This window comes from Pavona decussata, unplaced genomic scaffold (genome assembly GCF_977016875.1).
Source record: "Pavona decussata unplaced genomic scaffold, jaPavDecu1.1 SCAFFOLD_76, whole genome shotgun sequence".
Taxonomy (NCBI): domain Eukaryota; kingdom Metazoa; phylum Cnidaria; class Anthozoa; order Scleractinia; family Agariciidae; genus Pavona; species Pavona decussata.
Window position 1 is genome coordinate 2,273,519 of NW_028145494.1, and position 25,453 is coordinate 2,298,971.

At 37.4% G+C, this 25,453-nt stretch overlaps 1 protein-coding gene and 1 long non-coding RNA gene across 2 annotated transcripts; both read right to left on the reverse strand.

Annotated features, from left to right (window-relative positions):
* Nucleotides 1–974: 974 nt before the first annotated feature.
* LOC146476628 (uncharacterized) lies at nt 975–5,869 on the reverse strand. The gene is made up of 3 exons (XR_014865616.1): nt 5,062–5,869; nt 3,937–4,140; nt 975–1,103 (listed from the first exon to the last, which is right to left on the reverse strand). It is a non-coding gene; the product is annotated as an uncharacterized LOC146476628 (long non-coding RNA).
* A 1,152-nt stretch (nt 5,870–7,021) lies between these two features.
* On the reverse strand, nt 7,022–24,705 carry LOC146476629 (synaptic vesicle 2-related protein-like). The gene is made up of 16 exons (XM_085114504.1): nt 24,297–24,705; nt 22,093–22,190; nt 20,652–20,750; nt 19,754–19,825; nt 18,868–18,992; nt 17,973–18,036; nt 17,157–17,282; nt 15,791–15,919; nt 14,748–14,824; nt 13,851–13,942; nt 13,033–13,128; nt 12,130–12,241; nt 11,468–11,549; nt 11,062–11,151; nt 10,078–10,191; nt 7,022–9,351 (listed from the first exon to the last, which is right to left on the reverse strand). Exons 1-16 carry the CDS (start codon nt 24,418–24,420, stop codon nt 9,343–9,345), a joined length of 1,509 nt encoding a protein of 502 aa, XP_084970630.1. The 5' UTR covers nt 24,421–24,705; the 3' UTR covers nt 7,022–9,342.
* Nucleotides 24,706–25,453: the final 748 nt, after the last annotated feature.

Below are 25,453 nucleotides of genomic sequence, written 5' to 3' on the forward strand. Positions count from 1 at the left end.
CTTTTTTCACCTAAACCAACGGCCTTAGTAAATGCCATTTTTCTAATGATCTCTGCAGAAAAATGTATGCCATTTTACCACAAAGAAACTGCTATGAACAAGTTGCACATCGAATCTACGATGCTGGATTTAATTTTATCAAGTGGAATTTGAAGGACTTTAAGAACCCAATTGAAAACAGGCTGCATACACAAGAAAGCCACTCTGCTAGCTGGGTGATTTGTTGACAATTTCAGTTAACAATCATAACTTCAAAATAATTAGTCTGCAGATTCACATCTCCTAACTTAATATTCATCTCTTGAATGAAATGAATTCAAGAAAGAAAACAAGTTTCTGTTGTCAACATTTTTACGTCAGGTTCTTATCAAATAAACGTCACTATTTTACAATGGAATTCAATCTTGACCGATATTTGCATACACAGGAAAGATTTGTGTTTGGTGGCGGAACAAATTTCAGCTGCGATGTTCATTTAATATTCACTGGATGGAAATATCTCTGAAGAATCCTTTCCCTTTTTTCCAGAAAATCTTTTTTTGAAAGATTGTATTGTCAAAGAAAATACACATTTTGTGGCTGCAGCAAATTTTCTGTGGGAAATAAATCCATTGGTATGACAGCGTTGTATGCATTGTTTATTTTGTCCTGTCAGAAATAGATTTTGGCCGCAAACTCACCTGCGGAACCATGAACAGGCCATACTTCAGAAACCTCTTAATTTCCTTATTTGAGGGCTTTTATTTATTTTAAAACTTGAACTACGGCCTGAGGCCGATTGATCAGGTCACAAAGTCAAACTTTTAAGAAAAATAGCTGTTGAAAAAAGGAAAGTCACGCCTTACTTCCGCTTCATAGAGGGATTAAAAAGACAGCACTTCTACCAAAATGATTTTTTTTTTGAGAACCAGTCATTGGTTGTGCAAATCGTTTTTTTCCACAAAGCCTTGCTCACGATTTTTTTTTCGTGAATTTCCTTACCCTGTGGAGAAATTTTTCACTTTTTAGCCCTCCCCCCTCAGAATTTCCACTGTTCTCCTTGGGGGGAGGGGGGAAGGGGGTATGGATATTTTCTCGAACCACACATTTTTTTCTTGGGTACTCTGCAAATACACTTGTATACTGATAGCTTCAATACCAATGGATGTAAAAACAATCGCAGCAAGTCTGAGCATGTTTGCAAATTGAGCATCATCATAAATCATCAAACTTGTTAAGAGAAACTTTAAGATTAAGAATTTTCGATTAGCTATAACAAATTTCATTTCGGTTCAAAAGAAATTGCTTCAATGCACTCAAATTTTCATACAGCTCTTGAAAATCTGTTCAAAATATTGGCCAAAAAATCATGAAACTTTGGCAGAAATATAGTTGATTTTTCAGTTGAACAAATGCGGAAATTCGGCAAAATTCAAATGCACTCTTTTTTCACATAAACATTTTGCAAGTGATGAAAAATCGATCTTTTATATTTTCCTGTGCTGAACACCCTGCAGGCTATTCTAGATCTTTGCAATTAGAACTAAACATGTATCAGCAAATGATAAAAAGAACATTCTTTCATCACTGTTCATCTGTTATCAGTCTATAAAAGCAATCCCTTTCACACTGATATTAGACCTATCCCTATGTGTTTCATTTAACCTTCTTGAACAGTTATGCTAAAGCTCGACTTATAAACATTCAGGTTTAACTTCTTCACTTGGCCTAAACTCTCTGTAAGCAACTGTTCTAAATCTGTCCTGATTAATGACAACTATATATGCAATGGCAAAGATTACTGAAGAACATGCTATCATCTCAGTTCATTGTTACTTGGAAATATAACACATTTTACGTTAACATTAGACCTTCATTTGAGTTCCAAGAATGGTTAGTATAATGCTTGAGAAAAAAAATTCTTGTGAAAGTTTCAACTATTCACATTCTCTCTTTTTCATCTGCCATGTTTTCTGAAAAGACGACTTGCTTCCATTATCCTCTTTCTTGAGCAGAGTCAAAGTCCCTATAATTTTGCTGAGTTGGTTTGCCATAAATCTAAGCCCCACATTTCCTCTGCTTCAAATGCTTGAATTTGTTGTAAAGTTTGCAAAACATCCCCAATTCTCACACCTATGGCCTGGTGCCCCCCCCCCCCCCCACCCAACCTTGGGGAAGCCGATAAGAAGTGCATAATGTCCGAGGGAACAAGGGGTTTTCATAACTGATCAGAAAATAGGATGGGGAACACCAAATAGAACGGGAGAAAATCGTTTAGGACCGGAGAACATTTCCCATTTATATAAATCTTGAGATGCTTTATGCAACTGGGCCCTGGGCTCCATTCAGCCAGAATCAGCATATTTGTCCAGGCACCAAATAGAGAAAGGCTTTGTGATACAAGCTTCCAGGACAAAATTTGGCTCTAGGACTCCAAGACTACCCCTCCCCCCCCCAACCCTTTATTGTTTTACACCATTTGTGAGCATTGTATTTGTTTTGTTTTTCACCTATTATGGTTAGGTCTTGTTTGGAGTTGTTTTGTTTTCTGTCTTTTGTTTCTTTTGTTTTACGTCATCTGTACTCCGGTACTCATAGAAGGAACCGCTTTTTAACTCGTGAATGCGCGCATGCGCAATGAACGAGTTATAGCGATAGCTGACTCTCGACTTGGTCGATCAGTCGATCAGTCGATCAGTCGGTTTTGTCGTTAACTTTCGGGCGTGCGCAGTGAATGAGTTTTAAATTCAATTAGTGGAAAAAAACACGCGAACATTTGTTGTTCATGGCGCATCAGGAAATTCTTATTCAATATGTAGAGAATAATTTGACGATCATTTAGTGCAAGAATGGCGATTTTTCGTTCAATCTGAGCAAAGTTTCAAGTTTTTTCAGTTTTTCAGAAAGTCCAGGGTCGTAAACTCAATTAGTGAAAAAAAAAAAAACGTGAAAATTTGTTTCACGACGCGTCAGAATTCTCTCATTCATTCTGTAGAGAATAATTTGACAATCATTTTAGTGTAAGTATGGGGATTTTTCGTTGAATCTGAGCAAAGTTATAGGATTTTTTCGTTTTTTTCTACGAAGTGCGGTTTCTTTCAAGAATTAAAAATAATTTAATTTAAAAATAATTTAATTAAAAAATAATTTAATTTGTCAGTTTTCACGCGAAAGCGGAACGTGCCATGTCACGCATCATTGACGTCGTAAACAAAATTATGCAAATTTCTGGTGAAAAGGACACTTTTAAGATCTTGTCAGCTTTCATAGAGGTTTCAAAGGGAAAAAATGTTTCATTTTCGAAATTTACAACTGGTAATTTATGGGAAAGCAAAAGGACGCGGTCGATAAATAATTCTTATTTAGCAAGAGCTTGTCATAGTTCATTATTTTTACTTGATGATTGCGTGGACTGAACTCCAAAGGAAAAATTTCATGCATTTATGTCGGGCATGAATCGTAATGCGATACTTTGTTGAACATATTTCCCTTTGTGAGATCGGCTTGCCCTACAGTAATTTTGTAATTTTAATTCCCAAAAAAAACTTCACTTGCCCATCGGGCAAGTGATGGTTAGAATCCACTAGCCCGATCGCGAAATCCAGTAGCCGCGGACTATCACACGAATTTGCATGACGTAGCTGCACATGGCGTGCTCCTATAAACTTTGAATAAAAAAAACACGTGATATTTTTTAATCGGCGCATCAGAATAATCGGCTTATTCAATCTGTACAGAATAATTTGACAATCATTTTAATAGTACAAGAATGGTCATTTTTCGTTACATAATCGGGCAAAGATATAATTTCTTTTAGCTTTTGAGGAAGTTTCCGTAGCCGTCTAAATTGCAATTACTATGTGTCATCTGCATTCACGAGTTGGCTCACAGGAGCCTTTGATTTAGAACCAGATTGACAAACCGTACGTAAACACAAGAATTAACACAAGACTTTACCTGGAATATCCTTTGGCAGCTTCACATGCTTCCTTAGCCAAGAGATCCTCTTACTCAATCCTCATTAGCAACCAAAGTGATACGTCAAGCCGTCCTTTTTTTGAAACCATCAACTTTTCCACGGCCCAACCCAGAGCTGCGGCCGGCGCTGCGGCCATGCACGAGGCAAATTTTTGCACATGGCGCTCGCGAGGGGGACGGCTACTATTAGAGTTATCTTCATAGAGTTATAGCGTGGAGTTAGAGTTGCAAAATCCTGAATTCAAGATTTTGTACTGCCAAAATCCTGAATTCAAGATTTTGGACGTACAAAATCCTGAATTCAAGATTTTGTACTGCCAAAATCCTGAATTCAAGATTTTGTACTGCCAAAATCCTGAATTCAAGATTTTGGACTGCCAAAATCCTGAATTCAAGATTTTGGACGTACAAAATCCTGAATTCAAGATTTTGTATTGCCAAAATCCTGAATTCAATATTTTGGCCTTCCAAAATCTTGAATTCAGGATTTTGGCCTTCCAAAATCTCGAATTCAGGATTTTGGCCTTCCAAAATCTCGAATTCAGGATTTTGGCCTCCCTTCCAAAATCTTGAATTCAGGATTTTGGCCGTCCAAAATCTTGAATTCAGCATTTTGGCAGTACAAAATCTTGAATTCAGCATTTTGGCAGTACAAAATCTTGAATTCAGGATTTTGGCCGTCCAAAATCTTGAATTCAGCATTTTGGCAGTACAAAATCTTGAATTCAGCATTTTGGCAGTACAAAATCTTGAATTCAAGATTTTGGCCGTCCAAAATCTTGAATTCAGCATTTTGGCAGTCCAAAATCTTGAATTCAGGATTTTGGCCGTACAAAATCTTGAATTCAGGATTTTGGCAGTACAAAATCTTGAATTCTGGATTTTGGACGTCCAAAATCTCGAATTCAGGATTTTGGCAGTCGTTAACTCTAACTCTAAGTCATAACTCTACTGAAATAACTCTATTGCTAGTCGACCTCGCTCGCGAGGTCATTTATACCTGAAAACAGGGGTAAAAATGACCACACCAGTAAAAATAATTAAATAAAATTGTAAATAGAGCACAATGAACACATTTTAGGAAGTGTTAGAAAGTAAACTGACCTTTTTTGGACTGTTTTGCGATGAAGTCTTTCAAGTTCTCGCGCCGAAGGTGAAAATGCACGCCGCCAGCATTCAATCTCATCCCGCATTGCAAACAGGGGGACATGGCTTAACTAGTTCCCAGTCTGCCTAGGAAAAGTTTTGTTTGTTCCTACCTGGAAGTAGTTTGCGGTATTCTCCAGTTATTTTGGACAATGGTTAGGGTGTATCGGCGTACCGAAACGTTTGGTTGGGTTGTGCGCACCGGACTCCTTGCCTACTACGTGCACATGTACTTGTTTTCACTATGCATCTTAGTCTGCCGCATCTGCTTTTTGGGGATAAAAGTTCGTCTCCCCTAAAACGACTGCAGAGGAGATAAGAACGTTCCCACCGTCCCTCTGTGAGTTTTAATAGGAGCAAAGCTTGGAGCGAACCACAAAAAGCGTGGAGACTCTCGAAGCCAGAAGCCTTAAAAAGTGTGGGATCTCGCGCGCAAGTCTGCACGCCTTACTGGGCATCCGCCTGCCTTACGAGCTTGACTCTCGCGACTTTTTTGCAGTCCCCCTATTCTTCAAGAAATCCTCGCAGCACGGCTTATGACTGCGCACCAAAGGGGCAATATTTCGCTATACTAACTTTTGTGAATATGGAGTATTTGAAATGTCTTCTCTCGCGATTTTCTATATGCGCCACATCAAATTTCCGCCAGGAAAAAACAGAGAAAAACGTAAAAAATCTACTGTCGCAAACATTTCTTGGGAGGCAATATAGTCACCAGGTTTTCTGCTTCAGAACAAAAAAGTGAGGTCTGGGTAGGCGATTGGGTAAGGTTGACTTATCTCTGACCCACCTCCCGGCCACACACACAAATATAGCCCCTTTCTAGCGCCTGCCACGAAGGCTAACACAAACACAAAAATTCCGCAAAAAAAAAAAAAAATGTATTTGGACATGACTAGAAATATCGGCGATTTTTAGGTTGAACAATAGCCGAAATTTGGCAAAATTCGTTTGCATTATTTTTATACAGTACTGTACCATTTGATTACAAACTACACTCACAATTGTGAGTTTTTGACCCTGGTATGAAGAAACGGCGCCATAGCAATTTTTTAATTTCATGTGAAAAATAATAAATTGACCCTGAAATTTCGTGCCAGAATTAAGGAGCAATTTGCCAACCACGACATTGTTAACAAAACCAGTTAATTTGCTGTTGCTTTACATCAGCTCGGTTTTGCAACCAATTTCATCTTAAATTGAAATCACTAGTTAATTTCTTTTGTAATTTAAGGAGACAAGTCACCCATTCTTTGCGTTGTTTAATTGACGTTTTCCTCACAGAAAATTCCGTCTGCCTGATATATGCCAAAACCAAAGCTGATTTTGAACAATTCATATTTCAAGTCCAAATTATTACCTGTCTTGCCCTTCAGATATTGTATCATATTCATATTCCTTATGTGTGATACATGAATGAATGTTTATCAAAACTATGTGTTGATAGACATTCAATCAAGTTATCTTCTGATTGGATTGTCTATTTCACGAACTATAAAGTTGCCACATTTTTGCACTTTATATTCTAATGGCTTGTTCTTGGAAGAAAAGTGTAATATAGTTTGCTTCTTATCAACGTGGCATTTTAATGTATACGTATTGAGTAAGGTTCTCTATTATCAATATAAATGACAGAAGTTATAAAAAAAATGACTCAAAATGAAACATTAATATTCATAGGTGACGTCATTGATACTAATTATGCATAAATGACATAAACAATAATTTGTATATATTAATATTTTTGATCAGTTAACGGCTATAATGAAAAGCAGATCTTAGCAAGGGATATTGGAATCCATAAAGAAAATTCAAATCACCACGCATTTTTCATAGATAATCAAGCAACAGTAATTCTAAGAAGCTGTAAAATACAGCACAATGCATGGCATTCTGCTCCAAATTGAAGCTTTATTATCTCTAAAAAATGCGCCGTTATCCCCCATGTTCTTTTTGGTTCTAATAGTCCTTGCTAAGATCTGCTTTTCCCACATAGTCACAAAGCACGCAAAACATGTACCGTACGTAAGAAACGTAACCTGAGTTTCTCGGACATTCTCGAGATGTGCAGAACGTATGCGCCGTACCAAAAGGAGGCACCGAACCGAACGTTTCCGACAACAATCGGAGAATAACGAGAAATCTGACGACAAAACAACGAGAATGCGAGAACCTTGATCGAGAGGATGTAGTCTTGTCAATTAACCTTCCGTCCATTTTTACCAGGGAAGGCTAGATTAATATTACAAGAGGTTTGACAACCGATGACAAAACTGTCCTAATTTGGGTCGTCAGCTGCTGAAAAGGTACAACAAATAACAACGCGTTTCAAGTTATAAACCCGCTTTTATTTAGAAGAATTTCCTTACCAAAGTCAATCAGTGAACTGTTGTAGAGCACTTTGAAAATTTAATAAAGTTTTCCAACACATTAATATGCCTCACTGAACTACTGCCTTTCTACCCCCACTCCCCCCCCCCCCCATTTTACCATTCTAATCAAATAAGCTACAAATACCGAGAAAGTTTTCACAACGGTAGCATTTGCACGAGTCCGATCGTAACCATGGTAACTAACGGGCTTGAGTCATCAAACAACAGAAATAGAAACCTTTACACGGATTCTAGTACGAGACGAAGTACGAATACGAATTTCGAGATTTGACTTTAAGGTTTTTTTAGCGAAGTACCAAGAGGAGATATATTCCAGGAAGCTTGGTTTTTACTTGATAGCTAAGCCCTTTCGTGATTCCAAAAAGACGAGGTCACCTACGTTTCGAGGCCTTGTTTTTGCCACTACACCGTTCTCACAAAAACTCGTTTTAAAGTGATCACGCGTACGGCTATCTCGTTTTCCCGCCAAAATGACACTGGTTCACTCGTGCGCACACTTCCTCTATTGGAAAAAATTCGTACTCGTACTAGAATCTATCTCTACTACCAATACAAAAAGAAATAAGAAACTAAAAATGTCCCGGGCTTACACAAAACATGGAACACACCTAAAAAGAGGTTTGAGAGAATTCAAAAACATGTTGAAGATGGAGCAGCGCCACATACCAAGTCCCGATTTCCATTACAGCAAACACCAAAGGAGAACTGAACAATCTAGTATAGACCCATAGACCTAAGGCAACAGCGCAATAGACTTAGCCATATACCCTGGGTACCAGAGGTTTTTCTCGCACGCTACGAGGACCAGTCAATTACTATGCGGAGCTTTTAACAGTCTACTTGGTCCCGGAGACAGGCCAACGCTACGTCCCGGGGGTCGGGGGGCCGGGGTTTCAATTGACTGATGCATTAGACCATAACAAGGACAGTAATTGGCTTAGACCGGAAACGGAAACAGAGCAAAAAAAAAAAAAAAACTCTAGCACACAGGGTATTAGCCATAGGACAACACAACAGACTTGTTGCATGGAGAACCACCTTGTCACATGAACCCCTGCTGCAGGCCAGCACTTGTCTCATGGAATAACAACAACAACAACAACATATATGAAAAACAAGCCTCTATTTCAGATGTTCATCGGGCCCGAGACACATTGGTTTCTTCCTTTTCCGTCGCTACGAAGGACAACGATTGCAAAACAGACTTGAAGTGCATTGTGCGAACCCGAGCCTTCCTTTTTCAGAATACACAGAATGCCCGAAATAAAACGCTCTAAGAGTAAGTATAAATGATGCAATAACATCGAAATGAAGCCTCCATCGCCGACGTTCTCCGGCAGGAAAGAGATTGCGTGACGTCACGCAAAAATATATTATCTTTTTCGAAGAATTGGTACAAAAAGTTACCAATGTTATAAATGGTTATGTAAGTCTACAATAAAGTTACTACGCCCAAAAGCAGTCCACTTGGTAATTTGTCCACTTTATATAAACAGAGATGGACAAAATAACAATATTACAGATCCCTTTGATACGAAAGTGTTTCTAGCTTGTAAGATTCTATCATATTATTTTATACTAAAATACAGAATTTCTCTGTATTAATACACTACAAAGAGAAAAATACACCTTATATTTAGTTTTCTTTAAATATTTCCTCTAATAAGAGGATTGCATAGCAAAACCTTGACATTTACGGAATAACCCGTACCATAATGCGGCAGTTGTAAACATTCTAAAAATACATTTTTACAAGCCCCGATAAAGGTCTTAATTTTCTAAAACGTACCGACATTACTTTAAATACATTGAAATAAATATGATTGCACCAGAATTATTAGCCTGATCATGTTTCCTGTGAGAAAAAAAAAGAACAACAACAACATTAAAGTTTATTCATGTTTTTTTTTTTCGTCTACCCAGTACGTAGACTCCTTCGCAGCCTTTATTCGGGTCGCCACGCAACACTTCTAACTACCCACTATTATTTTGCGCTGTTTCGGATTTGCATTATTCCGTTGTTTTAAGTCGTTTGTGTTTCCGTAAACATAGAAGGAACCCCCTTTTCAGTCATGGCAGAGCATCCATAAACTACAAAACATTAAAATTAAATGCGCATGAAATTAAATAGGTTGACATTCTAAGGGCAAGTTTTCTAGTGGATATATTCCGAGTATTCCAGAAACAGTCTTGTAACTAGGTTTCATTTTCGTGTGCTATCGGCTGGTCGAATGAATTTGGGTACGAGATTATTCTGGAAAAGGGAGTATATCGAAAAATTTAGGCTGCAAGCATTTCCAAAGAACCACAGGAAAGTTTGATTTTAATGGTGACACTTAAGGATTTCATGCATAGACTCAAAACGTGGAACCACCTTGCACAGCAAAATGAGCAGCACCACAGGAAAGTACTGCTTTTATATGGCCATACTTTAGGATTTCAACAACAGACTCAAAAGTTTGAACCACCCTGTACAGCATAATAAACAGCACCACTGGAATGTACTGCTCAGTAGTTTTCATTCTTTAGGAACAAGGAGGGCAAGGTTTTACCCACAAAACTTATATACTGAGTTACTAACCTGCATGGGGCGTCCTTTGGTTTCATATGGAAGAAGCAGAGTGGCGACCAAAGCCATCAGACTCAATGCAATATAAACACCAATTGAAAAGTTAAATGAAATTCTGGCCAACACCTACAGGAATAAAGAGGACATAAACGCTGTTCAACCAGGCATATGAAATGTGTAGTTCAAGTCATGACTGTAAATACTAAAGAAATTTAAAATTTAAAAGAGTTAAGGACGGTGTCCCCTAATACAAATGTACTGTACAGCACGTTCTGCACAGTTTAGGATTATGAGGGAAAAGTAAATCTTAGCAGGGGATTTTTAAATTCAAAAAGAAAATCGGGGGTAACCACGCATTTTTCAACAATGAACGGATAAACGGAATTTTTTTTTTTCAAAATTGAAGCTGAATTATCTCTAAAAATTGCTGGGTTACCCCCAATTTTCTTTTTGAATTTCAATAGTCCTTCCTAAGATCTTCTTTTCTCACATAAGTTTTTTTTTAACCTTTGGGACCCTGACCTTGAAAAAAGAAACAAATTTCCAAAATAAAAAAAATATATAAAAAAATCGCATTGAGTTGGAACTCTAGCACGACAATCTGGACCTTCAAGTTTCGACTGTGCGGAAAACTCAGGAATTCATTTTCTTAAAAAATCCAATGAAATATTTAGAATAGCCAGTTCTATAAGCTTTACAGCGGAACGAACTCAACTGGCCTGGGGCCACCCAACATTAATCACCCAATCACAGGTCACGTTTACAGCAAAGGAGTCTGGCTTTGGTAGCTTGTAAACCAATAAAAAACGAGAACATTTCTTTAAATTTCAAAGTGTCGGTTTTATCGGTGGCCCCGGTTGAGTTCGTTGCACTGTAATTCAATATAGGGTTTTGGGTATCTGTGATGTAACCGAGAGGCACTACATCCGTTAAAATGGAGGCAGCCCTGAAGGTACACGGCAGACACGGTAACCATAAGCAAGTAGAGGCCCTCACCTGAGCTATGTATGGTGTTAACATTGCTCCTATACGAGCCATTGTACTGCAGCAGCCAAGACCAATTGAACGAACTATTGTGGGATAAACCTACAGTGTAACCAGATAACATACGACGATTGATTACAATGAATAGAGCAGACGCAGTTATCAGCTAAGCGGCATAAAACCAAAACTAAAGTAACGTGTGTGGTGAAATAAACAATCAGATGATAGTAAAACAAAATCAAAGTAAATCAGAATTGCTTTCAATGATCAATTTGAAAAGTCGTTTATTTGAAACTGTAACAAAAGAACCAAACAGGAAAAACAAAAGCTGCAGGGATCAACACATGTAGTGAAACTGACCAATTTCTGTCCTAAGCATGTTTGATCACACATAAGCAACCTAAATTGAATAGCTTACCTCTGGCGTATAAACAAAGAAGCCTTGGAATACACCTAAGGACAGGCCACGCACAATGAAGATAAAAACCAGCATCACATTCCTGTGAAATAAAGGAGCGAGATCATTAGACATCTGAAAGCAATTCATGCTCATACTCACTGGAACAAAAAACTCCTCTTTATCCATCTCAACATTTACTCAAACTCAGGGCTTGAGACTAACAGTAGCCAGTTAGCCACAGACTAGTAAAACTTCAGTTTTGGCTAGTATGTTTTGAGCTTTCACTAGGCATAAATTTCAGCAAGTAAAAATTGTAAATGCTCACTGCAAGGTAAAATAAAAATGAATTTTTACCCGAATCATGGGAGCGAAACTAATTAAAACATTTTGTTAGCGGATTTCACAGACTAATCACTGCTTTTATTAAATGTTCAATAAGTTGAAAAAGCTACAAAGGAAACAAACAATTCACTTTTCCGAGTTTTCCTTTTGCTAAAGGGAGAATCTGCTTCTCGCCTCATGTTATTTAATGAAAAGTTTGTTTTGGCTACTAAAATCAGAACTGTTACTTGCCACTGGGCTAGTGAGCTAAAAAGTTAGTCTCAAGCCCTGAAGTCTGTTGTGGGAAATCCTGCAAGCAAGCTCAAGTTTAACTCAAAGATTACGCAAGTTTTCCTTACCTATCCGTACAAATAAACATGAGACAAAGACTTGCAGCTATCAACAAGAACTCTCCAGCCAGAGTTCTCTTCCTACCAAGTCTCTCCATACAAAGCATTGTTAACAATATTCCTGGAAAAAAACAAACAAACAAACAACTAAATTTCAAGAACAGAAAATGAACATGGCTGTCTTTGTTCTGCTGCTTTTCCAACAATGGGGCACTGAATACCTCATTTGTGCTACATTTTGGAAAACTCTACTCACAAGCCAGGTTTCATTATTTCTTCATCATTCCTTTACCTCCACAGAGCAGATTAGACACCATCATTTCTACTTGCTTTAGAAGCCTTCCCCCTCTACAGTATGGTCAGACTGATACATGACAGTCTGAGGTAACCAGCCGTTATAGCCAGGTGCAAAATAATGTGAACAGGACTTAATGTGAGTTGGCAAGGGTTATATAAAGACAGTTCATGGGAGTTGATGATAGTACGTACATGAAAGCTGGCTTAGTCAAATGAACGATTTGGAAATCTTGTTTTGTTCTGTTCAAGTGCTGTCACTCTCACGTTTACTTTACACAGAAGAAGAAGGCTGCCTGCTTATGACAAGAAACCAAAGTGAGAGAGGGTTTGGTTGGTCAAGTCACAGAGTTGACAGGAGAGTAACCTGTGATCATACCCTCCTTCCAGTATTTGTAAATCGTTGATAATAATTGGTTGATAGTTATCATAATGTTGTTGTAAATGTTTGTACTAGCATTAAAAAAAAAAATACCCTCACTTCCCTACATCTTCTTGAAGGTTAATGGGAGAGCATCTGAGTTGATGACCAAATGACTGCACGCCTTATTTGAACAAATTCTAATGCCAGTCATTCTTCAGTGGTGTTTCCAAAGGGTTTGTTGACCCGACACTTACCAGGAAACTCAGCAAATGTGGTCCACAGAAGACTAACATAGTCTTCAGCTGTGAGCAGTTTGCAGCCACATGTAACTGCGGAAGTCGATAGGCCCTCTGACAAAAAGAACGAACACAAGAGGAAATGTTAGCTTAGCATACATGTGCCTTTATTTATTGTACTAAATAAATGGAAACTGCTGGGTAAGACTTAGAAAGCAGATCTGGCTTGGTTTGCTGAGATGAGATTCAACCCATTGGCTAAAGAGAATGCAGCAAGTGATTCACTTTAGTTAACTCATTAGGGCCACAAAAACCACTTTTGATTACCGTTATGTTGATCCTGCATTGTATTTCCTGATGATGACAATGATGGCAGTGATAATGATGGTGGTGGTATTGGTGATAATGGTGATGATACTGATGATGATTATGAAGATAATGATGAACACAATGATCATGATGATGACAATGGTAGTAGTGGTGGGGTTGGTGGTGCCCATGAGTAGTGAAGGCGATAATGATAGCGATGATGATGACAATGACGACAATGGTGGTGATGATGATAATGTTGTACAGTAATCTCCAAATGATCAACTAACTGAAGTTTATGTTCACTTGTTTTTTACAGGTCGATCACCCAAGCAAATGGTCTGATGTTTGCATATTGTATTCAGGAGTGTTAATTATTAAATATATAGTAAGTATGTGATGAATAATTATCTTAGCCTAAAGGCTATGTATCACTAAATATTAGAATTACAATAAGCACAATATTGTGCTGTTTTTTTTTAATTTTTTAAAAGAATAAATTATACAGACTACAAAAGTTCCAGTACTTGTATCACAGATACTTTCGTCCACTCCTATTTGCTGAAAAATTTGTGTTGTCAATAACACCACACCATAGTACAAAAATCCAGAAGTGAACCTGTTGAGAGAAAAGGCAGCTTAAAATTTTTACGCACACAGACTATCGTTATTGTATATTAAGACTGCCATATAACACAGAATCATAGGACAAATACATCAGGCCTTGTAAATTAAAACTGAAACTTTTACTTGGAAAAGTAAGGAAAAACAAATAGCCCTCAGAGATTTGAATGGTTACACTTTAAGATTTTATCCACAGGCTCAATGGTCAGAATCACCTGGTACAGGGCTAGAAACAGCACAGCTGAAAGTACTATTCAATGACTGCATTATTGAATGGTCACCATTTAGGATTTCGTTCACAGACTCAAAACTTAGAGCCACCTTGTACAGCATAATAAACAGCACCACAGGAAGGTACTGCTCAGTAGCTTTCATTTGAATGGCCATACTTTAGGATTTGATCCCCACACTTAAAAGTTAGAACTACCTTCACTATGCAGCATGACAATTAACAGTTCCACATAAAAGTATGTGTATGTATTAACGCTGCTCAACAGCTGTCATATATAAAATTATTATTTTGAAATATTTGTTTATGGCTAGAAATATACCTCTACATGTATAATACAAATATGAAATAAAAGAGATGAAAATAAAAAAGATAGGAATGATAACGTTTAGATAGTTTACAAGAGAGATCAAGGCCCCATACAAGGCAAACCCTTAGAATAGCCCTGTACAATGTAACAGCAAAATATCAACACCAACAAAAGAATATTAATGATACATGTATATACATGGTTCATATTAAGACCAGCATCAAAAATTATTTTTAAAAAATATAATTAGTTATTACTTACAAATTTAGCCACAGAAGTAGAGTTGTAAACCTATATTCTGCATTGAAGAGAACGAGAAAGCTTCCTTGTTTGACATTCTGAAAAGAAATGGAGTGGAAAAAACATTCAGGTTAAATTATTAATAATGTTTTGTCTCCCGATTTTTTTTTACAAGAAAGTAGCAAAGAAAGGTTTATACTGTTTAAATCTAACCACAAGGTGATAAAATCAAATCAAGCCTGACTAGTCAGTTTGCATTTATTTATTAGCAATCACACCATGAGATTTACTGCCTGGTTTGTCTTTTGAGTCCACAATAAAATACCCACCCACATTTCAGAAATTACTCAAAAGTTTTTCAACTGAGATACATTCGATCAGCTGAGTGTCACTTTTAAACAAAACATCGGATCATTGAATATTTATGAACATTAAAAAAAAATTTGTATTTACCAGTAGCAATTGTTTAGTTTGTTCTCTGTGTTTGCATTTATCATTAAAGAGTGACTTTTCGTTTTACTTTATGTGCGTTAACATAGTTTCCTCCCTTGTTGAACAAGCGTGAATCATTAAAATACATAATGCGTCTTATATTCAAGTAATTTCATGAAACTTTCCATCTGAGAACTTGACATGGTCATTTTCTTAAGTTTTGGGGTGTCTTATAATCAAGTGTGCCTTGTAACTGAAAAACTACGGTAATGGTAGCTTTATAAAATAAACAAATCTCCTTTTCTTCTTGCTAGTATATTGGATGATCATGCCCTTGGCTGAAAGACTGTCTTCAAAATTTCGCCATTAACTGTTCATATTCTGGACAATCAGTTCTTTCATTATCCTCCAACACACCAGCCTACTCTGAAGAAAATTATATTTTACAAAGTATATTTGTATATACGGTTAAACAACCCTTTAATAAGAGTACCAAAAGGATAGAACTGTGTCTCCATATTGGGAACTAGGTGTTCTTCTCACAAAGGTAAAGGTGATGTTCTCCGGCAGGGATCAATGAAACTAAACTATCCATGATAAAGATGTGTCTGTAGAGAGAGGTTCAACTTTACCTCAGTCTCATTTATGAGAGTTCCTGGAGGAAGCTTAGATTTATTTATTTTTGCCATGCGCTGAAGCACTTCCAAGCCCTTCTCCTTTTCACCAGCGGCAATAAGATACCGAGGAGACTCTGGCAACCACTAAAAAATAAGCAAAAAAACCACTTAAACAAACTTGGAAGCTGATGTGTGTAGGGCAGAGCTTTAAATTTAAAAGGGAATGAACACGACTTTACGATGAGCTGATGGTGAAAAAGTAAAGTCATCCAGTTCCACACTAGCCTGTGTACAGCCGCCCCTCCACACGACTGGCATCTGTTGATTCACTATGTCACGGCTTATTGAGTATTTTCCAGCCGTGTTAAGTTTAAAAAATGGTGGCACAATAAAATACATGTACTGTTTGTCATGACAAATTTTAAGCAGGGATTAGATGCAAAAATATTTGGCCCTTCATTGAGGCCAATATCCCATTCCTCTTGCCTTCTACATGTACTCAGTTACATGTGGGATGACCAGTATATTATTTCTCCTTACAATATCACTAATTGATCAAACAAACAGGTCAGGAGAATAAAGGAAATGATCACCAAGATGAGCCATCTTGATGCTGAAACAAATTTCTCCATGTGGTACCATAAAGAGCAGTGAGGTGAAAATTAATATGTATTTAGAAATAGACCCGTCTCCAAAATGGCAGCAACAGATCTGAATGAGTTAAAATTGAACTGAATGAAAAACTGATACCAGCACTGGAAAGAACGCCTTTACTTTAGTAACCTTGCAACGTTTCAGCATATTACATGTAGGTGTTACATCAGTTTAGGAAATGTAAGATGAAATTTGACAAATTTACAGACGTTTGTATGACTGGGGGTATACGTCATACCCCCAGTCATACAAACGTCTATAAATTTTCCATTTTTCAACTTACAGTTTCTCAGCTGATATTACACCTGTTACGCTGAAACTTTGCAGGGTTACTAAAGCAAAAGTGCTCTTTCTAGTACTGGTATACGTTTTTAATTTTAACTTATTTGAATTTTCAGCCACCATTTTGGAGAAGGGTCTATTGGGGCTTAAAGGGTTAATAGATCTTAATCGCCCGGTTGTTCAAAGCCTAATCCTGGGCTAACGCCAACTTAATGATTCGAGTTTAGTTACTAATCAAATCTAAGATTCTTCAAAAAGACTTTAGTTCCCCAGGTTTGACTTAGACTATTCTTTATGTCTAACTTAAAATTAGTTTTAATTGAAAAACATTTTTCATGAGCGACCTGAAAACCTCAGTTAATGTTTAATTTGGGATAAGCATTAAAATTGGCTTTTGCACAACCGGGCACATAATCTTAATTACTGTCCTTTGACCAGTACTTACCCTGCATAAAATGATAAATATAACCACTGGAACTGTGGCAATTCCAGTCAACCACCTCCATCCAAGTGTTGGCATCACCAGAAGGGCAACACAGACACAGAATGTTGATCCGAGTGCCCAGAAGAACTGAAAAACAGGAGAAGCCATACGCTTAATTTGTAAATTATGCATCAAAGGGCAATAGAAGGAATCATCATTACTAGAACAATATTTTCCTTGAATCTTTGGTCTGATTTGGGGAAATGTGACATATGAGATGAAATGCTTGTTGCTAGGTCCAATCAAAAATGTGACCCTGGTTGATCACTGTTTAAAATTAAAATTACATTGTCAGGCATGTGGGCAGGCTCAATTCCTTTAGAAAAGGTTGCCCTAAGATCTTTTTGCTTTGCTGCAGTTCATTTGGAGAAAAACCCATCATTATGGGCTAGATTTCCATTGTTATCACAAGACAAAGCGTAAAGCAGCGGATAAAACACCAATTTTTCCTGCTTGAGGACTTAATTAAAGGCCACTTGCAAAATAGCTGGTGAATCCGAACAAAAAGCAATCTAGAAAGTAGCATAGGTCAGTCGACCCAAGCCCTTTTTGAAATTATAAGTGATTCCCAATGCTAAGCATTTTGACTCAGTTTCTGGCTTACTTTACCACACACTAATTATTTATTGCAACATGAAAATTACAAGAGGAGGAAAAGGTATCAGATTGCGATGGTACCCGAAACAATTGAGCATAAATTGCCTTTCTACTGGTTACACAAGGACAACTCCTCTTGGAACTCTACAGGTCCTCTGGTGTATATCTACTACTACTTACCGCAAGACACAAAATGATGTACGATCTCACATGGATGGGTAAAAACTCAATCAGGAGAGTGTACCTGTGCAAAAAATTAACCAATTCAATTCAATTTATTTATTTGCCATTAACAAAAAAATACAACATAAATACATTATAGACGACACACAATATTCTTACTATTACAATATTCATACTTGACTATTTACAATATTAAATGTGTTAAAGGCTAGGAAGCCTATATAGAAGCCGGGGGCTTATTAACTATAGGCTTCCTAGAACTATTGGATAAACCATAGAAGTTAAGGGTACTGATTGAAATTTCCAATTTCCAAAAATTATTAAATTAATTATTTAATTATCATTTAATTATTTAATTATTTAATTATTTCCAATTTTCCAAAAATTATTAATAAATGGTCACTATAAATTATGATACTATATCATGATTTAGTGTAGATTAAACATGTCCTCTCACAACTGGGCCGGGTTGTTCGAAAGCCGATTAACATCAATCACCGATTAAAAGTTAACCAATGTTAAGACCTCAAGGATTAAAAATGTTTTTATAAGCTAATTTGAAGCTAATAGTAAAGAAAAGTCTAAGTTTAAGCTGTGGAACAAAAATCTTTTTTAAAGAATCTTTATTGATCAGTAATTAAACTCGAATCAAAGTTCACGTTAACCCAGGATTAGTTTAATCAGGCTTTGAACAACTGGGTCCTGGATTTCAGCTTTGACTCAAGTTACCAGGAATGCACTGAATTTATGCAACAAGGTTCTAATGTCAAGTGATAGTTTTAAAGAAAAAGTCAGCAAATTAAAGATGAGGCCTCCTTTTCCCATTGTGCCTATAATGTCACAACTTTTTACCTTGAGGAATCCATGATAAAGCACTGCTATTGACACTTACATGATTGGTATACCACCGATACCAACTCCTACCAAGCAGCGCAGGGCTACAATCCAAATGTAATGAGGTGAAAATGAACTAATGAAGCCAAAATAACCCAACCAGCAGGCACTTATAATAACCATCTATGAAACAAAAATCAAATAAGCAAATTGAAACGAACTTGAAGCCAAGAAAATGCATGATTCTTTAAAAAAAAAAAACAACTCTCCCTCTCCCACTGAGGGTCACAAGAATCCCTGGGGTAGGTGGTTCAAAGTTATAAATATGGAACTTAAGCACAGACGTTTTTGAGCAACGGACAGCAACCAAAAATTGAATGTTTTCCTTTTTGCAGAGTTTTCACACCACAGCATTTGTAACGTCAAGCCACAGTCACCAACAAGAACTTTTCCTGTCCATGGTAAAAAGCAAAACAACGCCAAAAAAAGGAAATATTTGACTTCCGGTTGCCATCCGTGGCTCATGAATGTCTGTGCTTTAGCTCCCTAATATCTAACAGAGAGGGGGTCTACATGAAGGGCATTTTCCATAGGTTCTCTTGACAAGATTGAAAGAACGTTAACATGACTGGAAATGTGTGGCTGAATGTCTTCAAAATAAACAGGCATAAACAACATAACTAGCAGCTAAAGTTTAATGTTGTTTCAAGTAAGTTGGTTTTTTTTTACCAATAAAGAATTCCCCAGGGATAGGTAGGACTAAATGGAACAATTTTGGAAATTCTGGGGGGGGGGGGGGGGGGGGGAAGGATATTAATTTTTCTACAACCACACAATGATCATCTATGCAACAAAAGTTTTTTTCAGTATCAAACTAGAATGTTCAAGCACTGCATTTGATATCTGCAATATTTAGTGAGAATGAATGTTAAAACTTCACTTACACTTTTTCTTCCGAAAATGTCAGAAAGCCAACCCCACACAGGACAACCAACAGCCATACCAACAAAGACAATCTGTCAACACAACAAGAAATGTTACAAATTATAACAAATCAAGGGCTCTTCAGTGAGCCTGAACTCATGAATGCAGAAGTGAAAAGTGGTAAACGTAACGCAGTACTTGCATCAAACTACGCTACAAGGATTTGTCGATGCCATGCGGGAATGAAGTGGGACCCTGAAAGTATAAAGCATTGTTGGCATTGTGTTTGGTTGGCCCAGGAATTGAAATATAAACCGTATTTAACAAGAAAGCCATAAAGGCTTAATAAACTTAAGATTTTTTAGCTGTTCCCCTCAGCGAGATTGAGCTTCATGAATAGTTTGAGGCAATAGTCCCTAAACTTTTGAAACATTTCATAAGTTTTGTATTTTTGAAGTGAGTTTAAATTTTGACAAATTTTTGGAGCCTTTGGAGTGGTTGGCTTTCAAAAGCGAAAAAGAAAAAGAAAAAAATTAGTTTTTCTACGTTGGATACCACTGTGCCACACAGGCATGTCTTCCTTTGCAGCGATTAATTTTTGTCATTAATAATTATTTTTGGTGTCTAAATGTCTGGCACCCGTTGTACAACGATTTTAACAGCCGAATGACTTTGGATCGCTATTAAGGAAGAATACATGAATGAGCATGGAACAACCTTCAGAAATTCTCCATAATATTTTCTCCTTCCGTTTTGCGCGAAATCCCTGTTGACTTAGACTGTCCACAATCTCGATCTGCTTGAGCCTTTCAACACACACAGCGCTTTTCTACCCTAGACACCTGTCCATTGCAAGGTGTTATACCCAGCATTCGGTTCATGTAACTGTATACCAAGTACAATACTGTCAACACTTACTGTTGTGATGAATGCCTCTTCCCAAGATGACAAATGCCACAAACAGTGAATCGCTGGTGCCATGATAGCAAGCAACAAGAGCTCCAAGGAATCACACATCTGAAAATGAGTAATTTAAATAAAACATATTATAAAATTAAATATTGTTTCAGATACTGTAAATTAATGCACCATATGCATGATTATTGAAGGGCTTGGGGCAAAACCCATGTATAGTGCATTTCAGGTCACATTTTGTTGTTTAAGCTCAGATTCACAAGAGTTTTAGCACATGGCCTTGAATTCCTTCAGGACATGTTACTCCAATGTTTTATCTGCTGTTTTGCGTTTCATGTACAACAAAAACCTATGATTATGGACAAGATTGCTGTTTTTATCACAACACCAAGGGCAAAGCAGTGGATAAAACATCGGAGCAATGTCTCCTGAAGGAATTCAAAAACACCAAAGAATGTGAGCTAAAACAACAAAAGGCTATCTGAAAAGTCATTTAGGTTGGTTGTGCACTCACCCATTCAATTTAAAATGCACTATTATTAAATAAATATCTTTTAAAACCTTAACAAAAAACAAGACAATGTACCAAAAAAGGCAAGCAATAGGATGATTCTAGTTAATGCCTTAGTTTAGTTGTCTAATGCTCAAAAGCTACAGGTCCATCATAAATCTAGGAGAGATGTCTGAGAGGCATTGTTAAGAAGACAGTAACTGAACTAGAATAACGTGCTGTCAGTGCAGGCCTGTGCGTGCTCGCTTAGAGACATTTCAAATTCATGAGCATAGTTACGTGTACGATTATGGTGTGTGCAAGTAGTAGTTTTCCAGAGTCGCATTTTTGATGATTTTTGTGTAAGTTTACTGTTAACCGCATTTATTTACCGTTTTGGGGGTGCTTTTGGCCGATTAAGCATGCTTGTTTTCAGAAGAGTTTTCCGTCACCGCTTACCAACATGCATCCATAACTCTTAATCTTTTTTATAAGAGTTAAGAGTTTTCTTTGTAAGAGAAATGAAGAAACTCTTAGTCTTGGATAAGACATTAAATCAGCTTTCAAACTACTGAACTGAAGTGGACAAATAGGCCATTTCCGAGTTGCTGTGAACCTCATTATGAAAGCGAGGCTAAGTGCAAAACTTTTCATATGAAAATTAGTTTTGTTCACATATGAATGAATAACTAATTTTCATAACAAAAACTTTGCACTTAGCCTCGCTTTCATAATGAGGTTCAAATCAACTTGGAAATGGTCTATTAAACCTGAGTTCTGGAATTAATGCTTAGGGACCAAGTTTTAAAACTTTGATACCCCAGTTTTTAAAGATAATGTTTTAGAGTTTAATGTCAGGTGCTGCTGTTTGAAATAAAATTATTGTCAAATGCATTTCTCTAGTTTTGAGCTAAGGTACTCTTGAAACTTGGAGGGATAAAACTTAATGCTTACATTAACAAACCCGGCCATTAGAATTAGAAGAACCTGGAATTTCCCAATCCCAATTGCCTCCACTGCATCAGACAAGGTGAATGTTTCTCCAGTAGTTTCTAAAAAAAACAATCATAACATTGTGAACACTGAAGGAAATTTACCATAATCAATTGGCTCTCACATTGTGATATAACATTACTGTATACTGAACAGACTGGATTTATTTATTATGTAAAACAAGGCAAAAGGGAAGTGAAAGAAGGTAAACAGTGTTTTAGTACCTTTTATGAGCCACAACTAAATCTGCAAGCATAGATTGCAAAAGCTTATATAATTTATTATACTGTACACTAGCAAACTTTTCCTTTGCAAGTTGCAATGACTTTTGTAAATGGAAAGTCAAAAATAGAGCAAGTTTGTCATTGACAAGTCTCCTCTTTCAAAAACTGCCAAAACTTATCAACTGATCATGAATGAAAACACATCAAGGAAAACTTGTTCACCCTTGTAAACACAAAAACAACTAAACTTGCCGGGGGTTCAAAACATCCTTGAGTGTAAAGCCCGGCCACTGGTAATGGTACACATAGTTTGACTAACCAGCTAACACATACAATACAGGGAATGCAATCTCCCCTCTGGGTAGGCCTATGTTATTGCTTATAGGAAGTGATTCTACTTATGAGAGGTCAGACCAGTGCAGGGAATCTAAAGTTAGAATCATTACAATGTGGTGGTTTTGGAGACTTAATCTAACCACAAATGTTAAAAAAAAAAAATGCAATAGTTATAGGTTATTTTTGGCAGCCATAAAAATATTCTAAACTAGTGGTCATGCATGTGGTTGAGTCATTCTATATCTGGCCATGAGAGCAAACTCAGATATCAGAAATAATAAAAGCAGTCCAATTTAACAACAGCATTTATCACTATACTGTGATTGTCCAATTTGTAACTATGGTAGGTGATTCACTCAGATGTCTTGTTGGGGAGGAAATATTGTGTAACGAGCCAAAAGAGCATCTGCGAGGGACAGCTACTCATTCTTGAGCTGTTGTGGATGAACCACATAGCGCCTCAACAAGCCTCGACCATTTCAGTCCTAATACAGAAGTATTGTTGCCTGGTTCTTCATCACACAGGAAAAAAAGCTCTAAAGAAAATTAGGAATAAAAGTACATTTTTGACTAAGATCTTCTTTTCCTGTGTGGTGACATAAACTGTGCAAAAATACAGAAAGCAGAGCCTTTCAAATGTGGTTTCAAAAGTGATTTTAGTGTGGACAGGTCAAAATGGACACTTTTGAAAACAGAGAATGTAAATAGCATCAAAATATGTCACTTCCAGTCTTAATCCGAGCATCTACACCTGCACAACCCAAGGTCCCAGCTGTTTTTATCCTTTACAAGCAATTTAGTGTGAAATGGTGAAAATGCTAGTGCACTAGCATTTTCAATAGGAACACTTATGTAGACAATAACATTTGGCTGTATTTTTGTCAAGATGAAAGTAGACTTGTTAACCAGCAATGATCAAAGATTAAAGAGCGTGTTCAATGATCTTGATCCCAGCTCCCTCTCTCTCTTTTGCCAAGTTGGAGATGATGTCATCCGCCAGCAAAATCTGCATGGGATGCCAGATGCGCATCCCTGATGATCTATTCATTCATTCGTTGATTGTCCCATATAATCTTGACTCCAAACACAATAAGGAGTGCATTCGTTTTTTCTGAAATGTCAGCTGTCTCCTCCCCAAGCCCCCTGTGGGTTAGGGGGAGGAGACGGCTGACATTTCAGACTAGCATTTTTTCTGTATCGAATGCAATTAAAATGCATTAGTGTGGATAGGGTGCAACTCATGCCCTTCCCTTATTTTCTCTCTTGTATATATTATATAAGGCCTGTGATTAACAAGATTGTGACTTTCATTACACCGCAAGGTGGAAACTTAACAAAGCATCTATGTTGGGAGTTTCTAGCAGGTGTGAGTTTTATTCTCCAAGAAACGGTCAAAACAAAAAGGAATGTGAAATGAACAGTCAACATATTGCGTTTAATTTACATGACAGAGGAATGAGTTTTCATTTCGTTCGTTCTCAATCCAGCACAGTGACCGGGGTAAACTGCAGCCACATGTAAACAAACAGTCACATTTAACCGCGCAATTATATTATTCTTATTTATGAAAACTTAATGATTACAAACAATTAATAGTTAGCTTACCATTGTTGGCATTGAGCTCTTTCAAGGAGTCATAATTCGTGGGCTGCCGACTCGGGGAAACGGGGGTTTTACTTCCATCACCTGCAGAATCTTTCAGCTCTAGTTCCTCGCCGTTTTTAGCCATGTTTTCTCTGAAGACAAAGTGGTGGCGTGGTTCAAGCGGTGGTCCAGCTGACTTCCAAATGAACAGTTATCTAACCTGACCTGATAATCCCCCCGCTTGTCACGAAAACCTCCTTCGTATTCCTACGTACTTATAACGATCTTCCTTATAATGCCATCTAAGGAGGAAGAGTGTCAACTATTTAGTAGCTCTGGGATAAGCATTCTTCGCGCTTTTTTTTTGTCCGAAAGCCGAAACAAGCGGCCAACAACACTGAGAACAACAGGGTAAAAGATACGTCATCGCTTCCGCGCACAGACTGGAACGAGAGTGCAAAACCCGCGCGTCACGGGCAAGGACCGCGCGCGTCAAGCTCGCCTCGTGCTTCGCGTGCACTTGCTCACCTACTTAGTCTTTCACCTTTTTTGGAATAAAATTCTTTTCAAATGGCAACTTCAACGAATCTGAAATTAACTCTAAATAAAAAACAAGACCATTCCTTTTTGCGATACTTTGCTTTCTTGATTTCTCAAAAATACCAAATGATATTACTAATAAACTTTTTCACTTTTTGACTCACTTCTACTCCCTATTTTAACGTGGTATGTTTTAAAAAAGTCGAGCAGTAAACTCAGTCAAAATGTCAGAACATAACTGATTGACGTGTTTAATTTATGGAAACGACGATCTCAGCCTTTGCTTTGACCTTAATACATTGTACGTTCTTAAACTATTGGATAAAATAGTAAAATATTGGATAAACATCGGGCCTAAATTGGAGCCCTGAGGTACTCCGGAGCTGAAAGGTAGAGGATCAGAGGTTTCACCCAGCACTGCTACACGTTGGTAGCGACCTATCAGGTAAGAGCTAAACCACTGCAAGACGCTGCCTCTAAATCCGAACTCGTGCAACTTTTGTAGCAGGCAGTACTGATTGTTTGTCGGAATTAACTCTCACGGTTAGCGAAGTCCAACCGGCGCTCGAAGAGGCCTTGTATTGATGTCACGAAAGCCACAGGACCTGTCAGATAAAATCTCAGCAAAACTTCTTAGG

Excerpts from the sequence above, each read along its gene's own strand:
- LOC146476629 (XM_085114504.1), bottom strand. The coding sequence starts at position 24,420 with ATGGCTAAAAACGGCGAGGAACTAGAGCTGAAAGATTCTGCAGGTGAT. Across the intron at positions 13,943-14,747 it reads CTACTTCTGTGGCTAAATTT|GTTCACTTCTGGATTTTTGT; the intron begins GTAAGTAATAAC and ends TTCTCTCAACAG. Across the intron at positions 11,550-12,129 it reads ATGTTTATTTGTACGGATAG|GAATGTGATGCTGGTTTTTA; the intron begins GTAAGGAAAACT and ends TTTATTTCACAG.